At 33.9% G+C, this 13,731-nt stretch overlaps 1 protein-coding gene across 9 annotated transcripts in view; it reads left to right on the top strand.

Moving 5' to 3' along the window:
• The window catches only part of LOC118742714 (E3 SUMO-protein ligase PIAS2), an 87,989-nt gene that overhangs the window by 39,355 nt on the left and 34,903 nt on the right, over positions 1-13,731 (top strand). For 4 of the 9 annotated variants that reach the window (XM_036474994.1, XM_036474995.1, XM_036474993.1 and 1 more), the window contains exons 6-9: positions 56-290; positions 372-538; positions 606-700; positions 992-1,193. In XM_036474994.1, coding sequence (XP_036330887.1) covers positions 56-290; positions 372-538; positions 606-700; positions 992-1,193 — 699 coding nt within the window. Of the gene's footprint in view, positions 1-55; positions 291-371; positions 539-605; positions 701-991; positions 1,242-9,723; positions 10,244-12,850; positions 13,727-13,731 lie in introns of those variants that run through there. The other 5 variants (XM_036474996.1, XM_036474991.1, XM_036474990.1 and 2 more) reach the window with 5 other exon arrangements.

Below are 13,731 nucleotides of genomic sequence, written 5' to 3'. Positions count from 1 at the left end.
CATGGATTATAATTAAGTAGTACTGCAATTTACAAATATCTTTCATTAATTTCAGTCAAAGAGAAACTAACTGAGGATGCAGATTGTGAAATCGCAACCACAATGCTTAAAGTATCACTTAATTGCCCGTTGGGCAAGATGAAAATGTCCATACCATGTCGTGCATCAACTTGTTCGCATTTACAATGTTTTGATGCTAGTCTTTACCTGCAGATGAATGAGCGCAAGCCAACATGGAATTGCCCAGTGTGCGACAAGGCAGCCATTTATGATAACCTAGTCATTGATGGGTACGCGGCCATACTTGTCCAGCCATTATTAGCACAAGCGCCTTATTTTGTGATTGTTGTATTATTATTTTCTATTTGCAGCTATTTTCAAGAGGTTCTCGCCTCTTCACTTCTCAAACCCGATGACACTGAGATACAATTGCATAAAGACGGCTCTTGGAGCACACATAGTTTGCGGAATGAGGCTCAAATAATTGATACACCAACAAAGCCTGTAGAAAAGGTGGAAGTCATTTCGGATGATATTGGTACGAAAGTTGAAAATTATATTTGAAAAATTAGTGCACATTGATTAACCATTTGTTTTTCTTCCAGAAGTCATTACCACTGAGGATGTTAAAATGGTTAAATCTGCAGCACCACCTGCCGTAGCTAATGACCAACCAACATCAACAACCAATAGTGAAACGGTAGGTTTTAAATAAGAAGAAGCGGCAACCAATAAATGAGCACTGGGTGTTTCGAAAAATTTGCAAAAGGATTCGGAAATGTTTAATGCACGTCTCCATGCAACAGGCATTTCAAGTTGATTTCCTATTCATGTTTCTCGTGTCAAATTTAATGCGAAGAGGCAATCTTTGGCTGTTTTGGTTTTTTATAGTAACACATTTTGGAGACACCTTTTTGCCACATATATATATATTTGGCAACTTATGTATCCATATTACTAATTTAGTTTCCTCTAAAATCATTTTATGTAGGTCGATTTAACGCTCAGCGATTCCGATGATGATATGCCCCTAGCTAAACGACGTCCTGCCATTAAACAAAGTTCTGCCGCCAATGCCGCAAATTCTACGGTATCCACATCGAGCATTAATGGTAGCGGCAATGGCAATACTGCAGCAGGCAATGGTGGCACAAACTCAAATCAACGTAATGCTTTTGCACAGCAACGAACTGGTACGTTGGATGCTTATTCGTACTAAACAATAAATTGACCAGAACCAAGTAAAGTAATACATATAAATATATTGAAATAGTAGCTTAGATAGGATAGTAGTGCAGAGAAGGAAAAATCAAAAACAAAAACATTTAGGTTATACATACATAAATATGTATATTAACAAGATAAACATCTGAGTAGATTTTTAGAAACAAATACTTACATAATGCTTTTTAGGCATATTAAATAGTTGTTTATAAGTTAACTTGCAACACTGCTGCTCTATACGCGCTGTATTTTTTCCAACTCAATTGTCTTTTCTCAAATGTTTCTGTGAAGAGATGGATGTGTGCAGAAAAGTCACATACAGAAATCTCCAGTTTTATGGATTTTTTTTTTATGTATTTGTTACTATACTTTTAAAAACTTACCCATTTTTATATTGTATGGGAAATTAGATTTCGTGAGTGGAACTTCCGCTTTACCGTTATACTTTCAAATGTTACAGAATCGGAAATAACTGCAAGTAATATTAAACCTTGACTAAAAGTGAGCGGTAATAACATGAATAATAAAAAATAATAACAATTTTAGCTGCTATTCTCATGCAATATGCATGTATTTATGAAAACCTGAGTGAGCGAATGGTAAGTGGAGGCAGTTTGATTATCTTAAAAAGCTGAGAGGACTATGAAGCTAATTTCTCACTAGCCATTTGTAGTATTTGACTGAAATTACGTCTTCTGCTGCTTTCTATTTTCGCAGTGCAATCCGCACCCTGCTCAGGCATCCGAAAACTGGCAAGAGATGTAGAGGGTCCAAGTTTACCTAGCCCATCTCAGTATGCGAAAATGTTACACATAGGTAACGCAAAATACATCAATGTTCAATGTATATACAAATGAAACCTGTTTCCGACCGACTGCTCAGTCTAGTGTGCATTCGCATGGTGGATTGTTCAGGCCGACTGGGCAGTCCAGTGTGCAGGGATTTAATATTTACTATGTAAACGATTGTATAATTCATTTCATGTATTAATTAAATTGAATTTGACTTTCTGATAGGTTGTAATAATCTTTAACAACTTATTTAATTTTAAAAGCTAATGGACGCCCCATTTAAAAATGTCCTGCATGCTAATGCAAACTAAACATTTTCTTCTTGTAAAATTTTTTTCTGAATCCTTCCTGTCGTTTCCACGTGAAGAAGTAAAAGTTCTCTCACACGTAGCAATACCAGAAATTCGGTCTAATGTCAAATTTTTTAAGTGTTTACATGGCAAAGTCAAATACCCCTTTCTCCAGTTTTGAACAAATTGGATGGAAAAATGTCTGGTATTTAGGGATTGATAATATTGATTTCACATTTTTATACTTAACAATTGTTGCTGAGTTATCTTAAATGATTATTTAATAATTCTAAGGCTTCGTGAGATTTTAGAAAAAAGAAAAAAAATCACGGAGATGCATTTTCTGAACTTTTTCAAAAGCCTTTTCTAAAACCCCAGTGAAGTAGCTTTGGAACCAAAAACGATATTTTCAAATGCTGCATCCACTAGTTTCAAGAAGATTTCATACATAAGATCATAAACCATTGTACCAAACTCATCGCTTGAATTGTGAAATGAGGGAATGTATTTTAGAGTTCATTTCCACCAAGCCTTAACTGCAGTTAATGCTTATTGCAAAAATGAGATTACAACTCAAGGAGGAAACTGTTCACATTAAGTACAAACAATCGAAAACAAGAAAGTAAAAAGTAAGAGACAAAACTTTGCTGATCACCCCATGTTAACGTTCCTTAAATTTACCAGAGCTCTTAACTGCAGTTAAGCTCTTGGTGGAAATATGCTATTAATTTTGAAATGAAAATATAATACAACAATTATTTCGTCTAGCATGTTGATATACATATGTACATCTATATTAACGTTAACGTTATATATTCAAGTCACAATAAATTTGTTTTAATCCCTGTATAATCCCAAATTTTTCTATACCTTAATTCGAGCTTCCCTTTCTCACCACCACTTGCAGGTTAAATTACATTCTAACTTTAACACTTCCGCTGCAAGCTACTTTGCTACCTTCTCGTAGGCTGATCGCAACACACTTGCTTGATATGACACAATTTTGAAATTTGTAAAAATAATTTTTTGTGATTTTCTTCTCAAAAAATTGTTCCAAAAATAGCAAACACATAGTTCATCAAAATTGAATTGTTACAAAAAATTTTCCATTGCATTTGCAAATTTCGGTTCTAACGTAAAATTCCAAACCAATTCCAATACACGACGTCGCCATTACAGTCAGTAACGAGTTAGTTCAAACCTTAAATCAAGCAACCAATCAACAAACAAATCAATCAAGAAATTCTTGAAACTTGCCACTCTTTGTTCACGATCACTTGCTAAGTGCATTCAAGTGCAGCGTGTCACAAAGCGTGTGCATTCAGTCCGAGCAAACGCAACCACAGCCGCAACCATGTTGATCGCTTTTGAAAAGTTGCAGGGCCAACAGAAATATATTGAATCCTGCATCATAGTGTTAATTGGAGTATTTATGCATTTGAATCGCATTAGTATCATTGAATTGAAGTATTCGCGCATGCCACTGCTGACGCCAAACGTTGCATCCAGCTTATTTGTATTTTCTGTGCTTTGTATTCTGTCGAAATTGCGTCCATTGTGGCCGAGTGCTTTACGTAAACCACAACGCGCCTTAATTTTCTTCGTTGAATTGTCGCTGATATTATATGCCACCGACTTCCTCCTGCGTCAAGTATGGCTGCCTAGCTTGAAGCTGTTAAATTTTATTTGTCGCTTTCTCGCCCAATATGTGATCGTAGCTAATGAGGCCTTTCTGGCCAATAATGCGCCCACTTTATCGTCGTGGATACGTAACGATGCCTTTTATATGGCGCGTTTTATGCTCGCCGTAATTGCTTTCATCTTTATGATCGATGTAACCGGCATATTGGAGTTTGTATTGAATGTCGTGCGGCCAACTGAAAATACTACTGGTGGACCACATTACAGGAGGCGAGAGATTACACCGGATCGCATGACTGCATATAATTTTGAAGAACCCATGATGGACGACGATAACACTGAGCCCTTGCCAAATATCACAAGTAATTTACCGAACAGCTTTGCCGATTTCGAAGCACATGATTTCGATGTGCACGATCTGCCTTATGTACCGCAAGAAGACCTACTCAATTTGGGGCATCGTGTTGGTGCGCGAAGACGTCGTCAACCGATGCGGAAGGCGAAACGTAAAGTTTTAGTGAACGAAACGGAAACCGAATGCACATGTTGATTTTTAAGATGTGAGGATTTGAATTCATAAGTGGATTAATGGATCTATGTTTTTTGTCTTCAATATATAGTAATGTATGTAACAGAATCTCTCGACACACATATGTATGTAGGCGAGGATGTATGTATATATTTTTGTAGGAAAATTTTGAAAAACACTAAATACAAATGTAAAAAAGTTGTTGACGAAAGATGGAAAGTCCTTTTTTTTCTGGAATTTACGAAAATGCTATCACTGCTATCAAATGGTTTCGAACGTACCATACTAGATACACTAGTGGCAGAAATAATAGAAACGCATTTTTTGATCATTTCTGCCTTTTGTTTATTTAATGTTTAAGATGCTTTTGTAAGTTTAGCTCATTGAATAAACTGCATATAAATGTACATCTCTAACTTTGTACAAAAATTATAATCCAACAAATTTTCGCCAAAGCTTTGAACTTTTTTTTTCAAAATTTTTAGAAAAATTTAAGGATGAAGTGCAAGTTTCATGTGACCTAAAATTACCGTTGTTTTCTAATTTATTTTTTTCGTCGCTGTCGCTTTCATATAAAACAAACACCACTTATTATATGGAAGGAGGACAGAAAAATGCCGAAAAATAAACGATATAACTGCATACCTCAAATCCTAAAATAATAAAAAGTTTGAAGTAGTGTTTAATTTTTATAATATTTGTATAAACCTTGAAACTTTTTAATGAGCTAGACTTTTATTAAAATAGTGATATTTTTATATATTAAGCTCAAATTATCGTATAAACAAAAGAAATATAAAAACTGGTCGAAATAAGGTGTTTCTATTACTTCTGCCAGTATTGTATATGTACTTTAAATACACATACATATGCACATGAGTAGAAATTCGGATTCAGTAATCGCTTTTTCGTCCTAATCGGAAAGCTTGATTGCTCAGCAGAAAGAGCTTTTATTTGGAGAATTCTTCATGGAAAAAAAATATAATTTCAAAGCGAGAATATGCTACAAATCATCGCACTTCGTACGCTTTGCAGCTGAAACTCTCTTCTATCTGCTCTCACACACTGACACCTTTCGACCGAATCAAAGGAATATACTCAACATCATTTAAAGCCTTGCGCACACCAACGCGATAGCAATAGCGGTAGCGAAGGAAAGAAACAGGTTTTTTGATCGATTGATCGCAGCATGCTGCGAATGCAGAGTAATTTGTTCAACGGTGGATGAAATTTAAAAGTTAGTTGTAACAATGGACTACATATATCATGGAAAAATTAATTTTTTGTTTGAAAAATCATCTAAGTTTAAGTTGGATTTCCACTAGGCATTTAATGGCAAAAATTGCAAAATCGGGCATTAAAAAATAAAGGTGTCATTACGTTAAAAAAGTAATCATCAAATCAAGTTCATTTTCACGTGACATTTTTTTAAATGGCATACATTTTTTGTAATTTCAATGCCAAGTGGAAATGCGGCATTATATGATTTAATTGAAAAAAAAACTTTAAAAATCTCAGAGAGAAAGAAAAACTAGGATTTTATATACGCAAACGCGTTCCACAAGTAAGTTTTAGAGTTTATACGCTCACAGTTTGAACTTTGCTAGAGTTTTTCTACAAGTAGCTTGTGGAACAAACCTAATATGGAATGAAATTGGAATTGAGCTCCACGAAAGTGCCCAAGTGCCAAACATTTATTTATATACGGTATTGGCCAATACAATAGCAACCCCATTTCAAAGTGATATTGTTTCTCACTCATGTTTTTTAATTTTTTTTAGGGAGTTTCAATTTAAATACAGTTCGTGCTTTAATTAAATCCATATAAACCCAAGTTTTAAACTTTGTAAAAAACCACAAAAAATGCAACAAGTTTTCACCAAAACTTCAAACTATTTTTCAGAAATGTCAGAATTTTTTTGCGTATGCAGTTTTATAGTCCATTCAACTTAAGTCTAACAATGTGCAAGTTTCAAGTGGCTAAAAATGACCGTTGATTTTATAAATTTTATGATTTTTTTTTTGCCGAAGGTGTTGCTGGTTTCTTCCATATAAAAGTAAATTGTGTGTATTCGTTATATGGAAGCATAACCTGGCGTCTGGGAAAAGTGCCAACCAACCCCAAAACCCCCCACGGCTGTCGTTGTTCTATAAGTTAAAACAGAAAATAAGTGTCCTTACCTATAAATACTGTTACGGGCCACTTTCTAATGTAGAATCCGAACGACCCTGTATTGACCTATGTGAGGGGAAGATCTACTCCACTGAACAAACATGTACACCGAATGGAAAAAGTTACAAACATAGTAAGGTAAAACCGTTCTCTCAATTCGTTGGCCATGATTTTGTTTTTTGAAATTTGCCAACATTTTAAAATCATATAAAACAGAGTAAAAAAAGGAATTGATCAAAGTTGTTGTTTGAGATTGAAAATGAGAATGTGTGTGCGAGTTTGTGTGTACAATTTTAAAACTAAATTTCCTCCCAGCGGTTCTACCCAAGGTGTATAATACATTTTGGTTCTACCTTCCTATTCCATTCCTATTTTTTTTATCATGCTTATATATGCATTTCATTTCAGACTATTTTTGAGGCTCTTAATGTGACTCTTATTGGCCTCATAGATGTCTACTTTCGGACGAGGATGTGATCTTTTTCTTTCATGTATTAGTAATGATAATGAAGGATAGTTTATTAGAACAAAGTGTGCAGCTTTATTGTTTTATTGCTTTATTTGTTTCTGTCCGCTTCCAAAGTTATTTTATAATTTCGAATTTTTTTTTAATTTAGGCCAGTATGCAGCTCTCAAGAAAAGCAAAAACTCCTAATAAAATGACGTACAAGAAATGGCTAATACCATGTTCTGACCGACAACGAAAACACTTTGAAAACGAGTTTTGGAATTGTGGGCTGAAGGCTGTTCACACCGCCTGTTAGTGTTTTCGTTGACATTTATTACATCCTCTCATTGCAGTTTTGCTACACAAAAACAAAACCAAAATGCTTTTCCCACATTTTCTTTTCATTAGCAACCTCTTACTTTCATTCTTATTTTACTTTGGCCAGCCAATTAACAATAAATACGAAATAGCGTATTAAAGATGATAAAATATGACTTCCACTTCCATAAATAATCGAAAAAAACTAGTGAAGACACCGATTGGAACGAGTGGAACGTGAGTTTTCAAATAGTTTTCAGCGAAAACTGGTTTTCGTTTGACAGATTTTACATGGACGAAAACACATGTTTTAGGTCGAAATCTAGTTTTAGCAACGAAAACGTGTTTTCGATGTCGGTCAGAACATGGTATAAGAGTTATTCTTGTGTAAAATTTTCTTGAGGCAGTACGCAGTTCTTAAGAAATTTGCTACGCTTTCTACTACGGTTTTCTAAAGCTTTTTTTGTGAAAAAAGAGCACAAGGCACCCCATGTCCGCAACAGAAATATATGCCCGTTCCATTATTTCTTGAGGAAAGAGTGAGGCAACAGGCTGTCATAGGCTGTGAAGTATCAAATGTCAAAATTCCTTGGACACACACGAAATAATGGCAATTTTTTTCTTGACCGTTTTCTTGAGAGCTGCAAACTGGACTTTATTGGGAAGCGTTTGGAATAAGTACCTACATTTGGAATTTGGAAAAGACTACAGCCATTACATGAGACCTATTTTAATTTAAATATTATTAAAAATTTGCATGTTTTGACAGTTAAAAGCTAACGATCTTCATTTTGCTGGGTGGTCTTAATATTCTGCTCATGACTGCATCGCCCGGCTCTGAACGGCTGCCGGTTCGAAAACGTTCTATCTCAGCAAGTGGTTGAAGAAGGTCGCTTTCAGAAATTAGTAAAAAATCGCCCAATCTCAGCGGCCGCTTCGAAACCGGTAGAAACTGGAAGAAGTATAATGTGCCGTATGCGCAAAAACTAAGCAATTGCTTTTTCTTAAAATTTCATACCTTTCACTTATATAAAAGGTTAGAAATTTTAAGAAAAAGTATTTGCTTAGGTTTGATGCATACGGTTCATTTGTCTTGGCTGCTCGTGTATATTCAGTATAAGAACCTAATAGTATGACAAAAAAAAAGCACTAAGCATAAAATATCGACTAAATTTTATTGAAAAAATCAAATCCTGAAGACTTGTTTCCACTATGCCATATTTTACACCATAAGTTTTGGTTTAATAGTTTGCCAAGTAGTTTTCACTTTCCCTTGCCGAGATCGTTTGGAAATTTAGTTTTAACACTGCGCTTCACAAACATAACACCCCCACATATTGACAAATATTGAGTATTTCTTTTCTTATTATATAATAATTATTTTTTTATGGAAATTTCATTATATAACAAAAACCATTTAAATACAAGTTTCGAACTTTGAGTGTGTGTGAATCGATAGCAAAGTTCGCGAAGAATAAATTTTTGGCAAGTATGAGGTGAATAAAATTTTATTAGTTCATTTTTGACAAATCCATAGAAATTTTGACTATCGCAAAGATTGTTGGTGTGTGTAATTTGTCGTTAAATAAAAGCTTAAATAAACTAGCCTCATGAGCTACTGAAATTTTATTCACCTCATAGTTGTCAAAAATTTACTTGCAGCGAACTTTGTTACCGATTCACACACGCTCTTTGTAACAAAATTAAAAAAAAATTCAGCAAAGTTCAAACAAAATTTCAAGCTTTTTAATTAGACGTGTGTTGAATGTTTTTTATTTGAAAGAAAATGCACAACACTAACAGCAAACAAATTATAAAAAATTAACATGTATTTTAGGAACTTCAAAAAATAATTAAAAAATGTGGCGATTCTATTATTATGAAACGCAGTGTAAAAGTTCTCCTGAATGTTTCTACGAGAAAGAAGGTTGTATGTAGGTCAGAAAGTTGCCAATGTCCTTTGAAATTTTTTAAATTTAATTGTGTTTTCTTAACTTACTTATGATATCCAAACCAGATTTGACAAGGGATGGCGGAAAATCGTTCCACAACATATCGTATGCTATCTGCTGTGTCCAATCGCTATTCAAACGATCAACTTTTTACTTTCATTCCAAATTGTTCTAAAGATGGGAAATTCATTGTAAATTTAATGTTTGCAATTTTTCTCTCTTTTTCTCTCGTTTCTTCTTTTTCCCCCCAACTTTTTTTTTCGCTATCAAACTTTGCCTGCCATTTGCTGGTGTATGACGTCACTATGGGAAAAATCTTGAAAAAAAAAAATAAAATACATTATCACACATAAAAAGCACAACAAAAGGAAATGGCTGAGGAGAACGAACACAATTTTCAATGTTTGGAACTTGCCGATTCATCGCCTAGTATTCAGAGCGTTGATCAGCGATCCGACCTAAGTGGTAATGACGTACATCAACAACAACACCAGCAGCAATTGCAACAACAACACTTTGCTCACGAACAACGTCACCAGCAGCAGCAACAGCAGCAACAGCTGCACAACAGTCGACGTGGCAGCAGCGCAAGTAGTGTTGGCACCAGTGCCTCCTCCATTACAGTGTCAGCTTCAAATTCGGCTGCTACTTCGTCGCTTGCTACGACAATCACAGCCTCAGCCGCATCAGTTGCATCCGATACGTTATTAGCAAACGAATCAGAACAGTAAAAAAACGCTGTATGTGTGGTGGGTTGTGATTTGGAAAGTTGTTGATGTCATACATAGAAGTACATACTATGCATATTTTTTGTGCAGTGCATGTGTTAGTGTAGAGTTTAGGACATACCCAAAGTACATAATATGCATACATACATACATACAAATGTATATATATATATATATATATAATAATTCTAGAAAATTCTTAAATTGGCATAATTTTCGCATTATCTTCTACCATAAATAGTACACAATTTTTGGCACTCTTCTAAATATTTTATATACACAATACATAAAATAGAAGAATGCTAATTTTCATCCTTTTTATTTGTTGATCGGGTTCGATTTCGCTTTTTATTTATACTATTTGTAGTCTGTGAGTTAAATTTCCTTCCTGCTTAAACCTTTATTATTACTTAAGGCATGTTTTGTGTTAAATTAATTTATTATATTTTTTTGGTTTTACCTATAAGGAGTGTCAGAAGCACCGTTATACTGTCGGGCAAATAACTTCGTGTAGCCCCTCGTGTTTTCATATTGATTTGAGCAATTTACTACTATCAAAATAAACTTTGGAGTATACAGGAACCGAAACGCGACATCTGTGTGAGTGAACGAAAATGGATTCGAAATTTCATTCTGAGTTTACGGCACTCGATTACTAGCCAGAGTTTTCAACTCGAATTGTATTGGAGAGAAATCAGCTGCCATTTTAATATGTATATTAATTCGATTCGAACCGAGTAATCATTCGATCACAGATATTGCAATTCGGCCCTGGTCGTTACAGAGTTACATACCCCTGATATGCATGTGACACTACATTGCTACTATCTTTGTTTTCATCCCTGCGCATATTTCACAGATATACAAGAAAGATTAGACAATTAAGTGGAAATAATATACAGTGGTATACAAAATACACATTTAGCAATCGTTAACTGAATATAATGAAAAGAAATCAAGTCTATAGCTTAGGATGTTATTTATATAATAAGGAAAGAGTGGAGTAGAGATTAAACTATGAAACAAAACACTGAAGCGCATATGCGATCAAAAAGATTTACCAATTACATATGTATCATACATAGACCGGCTAGGCACGGCATTCGAATAATTCTGTGTTCGTATGGGATAGTAGCTTATGTCGAAAGGTTGGCTTTAGTCTAATGCGGCATTCCCTTTATTCTTAAACGACAAGGAATTTTTTGATTTGATGAGACCTAATAAGAATATTGACTTGCTAGTATTGGAACTATTTGTTGCACGTTTATTTGCCAAAAGTTCTTCAACGGCTCGGCGCCAGTGAGTCATTCGCAATCGTATGCTGCGAATGCCGCATTAGACTAAAGCTAGGTTCCCGACATAAGCTACTATTCCATACGAACACAGATTTTATAACCACAAAAAAATAATAGTCTTCGATCGCAGGTTTGGTTTCCCAGTTTTTTGAATACATATATGCTAGATCTATGCCGTAAAAAAGTTGGCATTACAGCTTTTAATGTAATCTTGGCTGAGATTTTAGGGTTTGTTTATTTTTTCGTTCTTAAATAATTTTCTTCAAATAAATACATTTATGTATTTATGCATTAGTAGACAGTACGCAGGCAAAGCAGCAGTAGCAGTTAATTTTAATATGTACATTTTTTTTGCTGTACAGAATTTCAGGTGTTTGCGCATGCGCCTATACATATACAGGAGGTAGTAAAAATACCGTTTTAGTGTGAATGTTGATTATGAAATTGAAGGAAATAAAATTCTTTTAAGTGCTTTAAGAGCCCTTTGTTTGCCAGTTAGAAAAAAATCGTTCTAAAAAAAAAAATGTTAAAGCTATGGCGTATTGTTCATTGTCGATATGCTAAAAGGAAATAATTTTTTACATATATTTTTTTTTATTATTTTGGTGGTTTATTATTTTTTATTTAATTTTGTTTATTTTATGGTTATTTGTTGTTTTATTCGTTTTTATTTTACTCTTTTTTAATTAATTCTTTTTTATTTTATAATTTTTTTTATATTATTACTTTTTGATTTTGTTTTTATTGTTCTTTTTATTATATTATTTTTTCCTATTTTCTTTTATATTGTTTTTTACACATTCAACTAGAACGATATAAATTATTGAACGCCCATACGTGCCAGCGCAGAAAGCAAAGAAATAATTGCATACATATTTTACTGTTTTACCAATATTTATAACACTTGGTGTGCAAGCGCATTGTTTGCTAACGTTTTAGATAAATAAGAATTTTTTTTAATTTCGAAAATGCGTTGCACATAATTTTTTTTTATAAACTGTAAAGAAATCATTTCTTTAGCTTAATACTAACCATAAGTGTTGTTTTTTATGTTCAATGCAAAAAGTGTCGTTTCTCGTTTTCATTATTTTTAAATATAGACACACACCCACACCCGCAATTTCGAGTACAAAAAGTGTAAATGACATTTCATTTAAGGGACTGAAACACTGTGACTTTTTGAGCATAAATCTTAACTATTAAAGCAATTTTTTATTTTCTTTTCTGTTTATATGTATATCTATCAAAAACATGGATCAATCACATGCCCAAACTGATTTTTTCTTAATTAACCATTTTCTTTTAAATTAAAATTAATTTAATTTTTGAATTTGTAAGGAGAAAACCCAACACCGATACCGTACCTAGTAAGAATAAGTTCCCCAAATTCATACTTGTTAATCTAATGTATAGAGTTCTCTGCCTGTCTCATAGCCTGAAACATACTCATGTCTTCTCCAGGCTGCTCAAACCAATTGGACACACTTTTTGAAAATTGGATATCGAAAAGGCTTACGACTAAACGTTAAAATTAATGAGATGACTAACAAGAAGCGCGAAAGAGAAAAAAACGGTCTGTTAAAGCAAAACCCGGATGACAGAAAGAAAGAGAGAGGCGAAAAATTCAAAGAAGAATCAACAGACAGAGAAGAAAAATTACGTTATAAAATAGTGTTCGAGGCGAAAATGTACATAACGTACCTACATGCATACATATGTATGTACTTATATTAGGATGGCTCACGAAAGTTGTGGCTGCTTCCACAAGTGAATCATGAAATTTTATATTTTTCATGGCTTTCACCAAATATTTTTGATTTTTTTGCCTCGAGGCACTGCAATTCATTAGCTGGAACACGTAAAGAAATTATGAGTTTCGTCAAATGATGATAGACGCATGCAACCTTCAGAGGTCTGCATCAAGTCTTTACAAAAACCTATGGACATGTTTAAAATATTGATTTCTTTGGCGAAATGTTAGGAAATTTTTAATGAATTTTGCATGAAAATTGCTACATTTCCTTTATATTTGCTGGCCGATTTTCGAATTCGAGGCCTCCAGGAAAATTAAAATTTTTATAAAGGCTATGGAATCACGTTAAATTTGCGATGGACACTGGTCCTTACTGCAGGAAACACAGTTTTATGGTTACCATTTACCCTAGACCAACGCGCATGAGATTCACTGACGCTGATTTTAACACATACATACATATACACTTACATACATAGTACATATTTGTATTTCCTTCATCCATTCGTCAAACAGCCATAAAATCTCCAAACACCAATATACATATAATTATAATTTTTGTAATTCAATTTATTACCTACATAAATAA

The sequence above is a fragment of the Rhagoletis pomonella genome, unplaced genomic scaffold (genome assembly GCF_013731165.1).
Source record: "Rhagoletis pomonella isolate Grant_MI unplaced genomic scaffold, Rhpom_1.0 Rhpom_scaffold_00007, whole genome shotgun sequence".
In the NCBI taxonomy this organism is placed as follows: Eukaryota; Metazoa; Arthropoda; class Insecta; order Diptera; family Tephritidae; genus Rhagoletis; species Rhagoletis pomonella.
The sequence above is the reverse complement of the archived record's forward strand: the minus strand, read 5'-3'. Positions and strand labels throughout refer to the sequence as shown.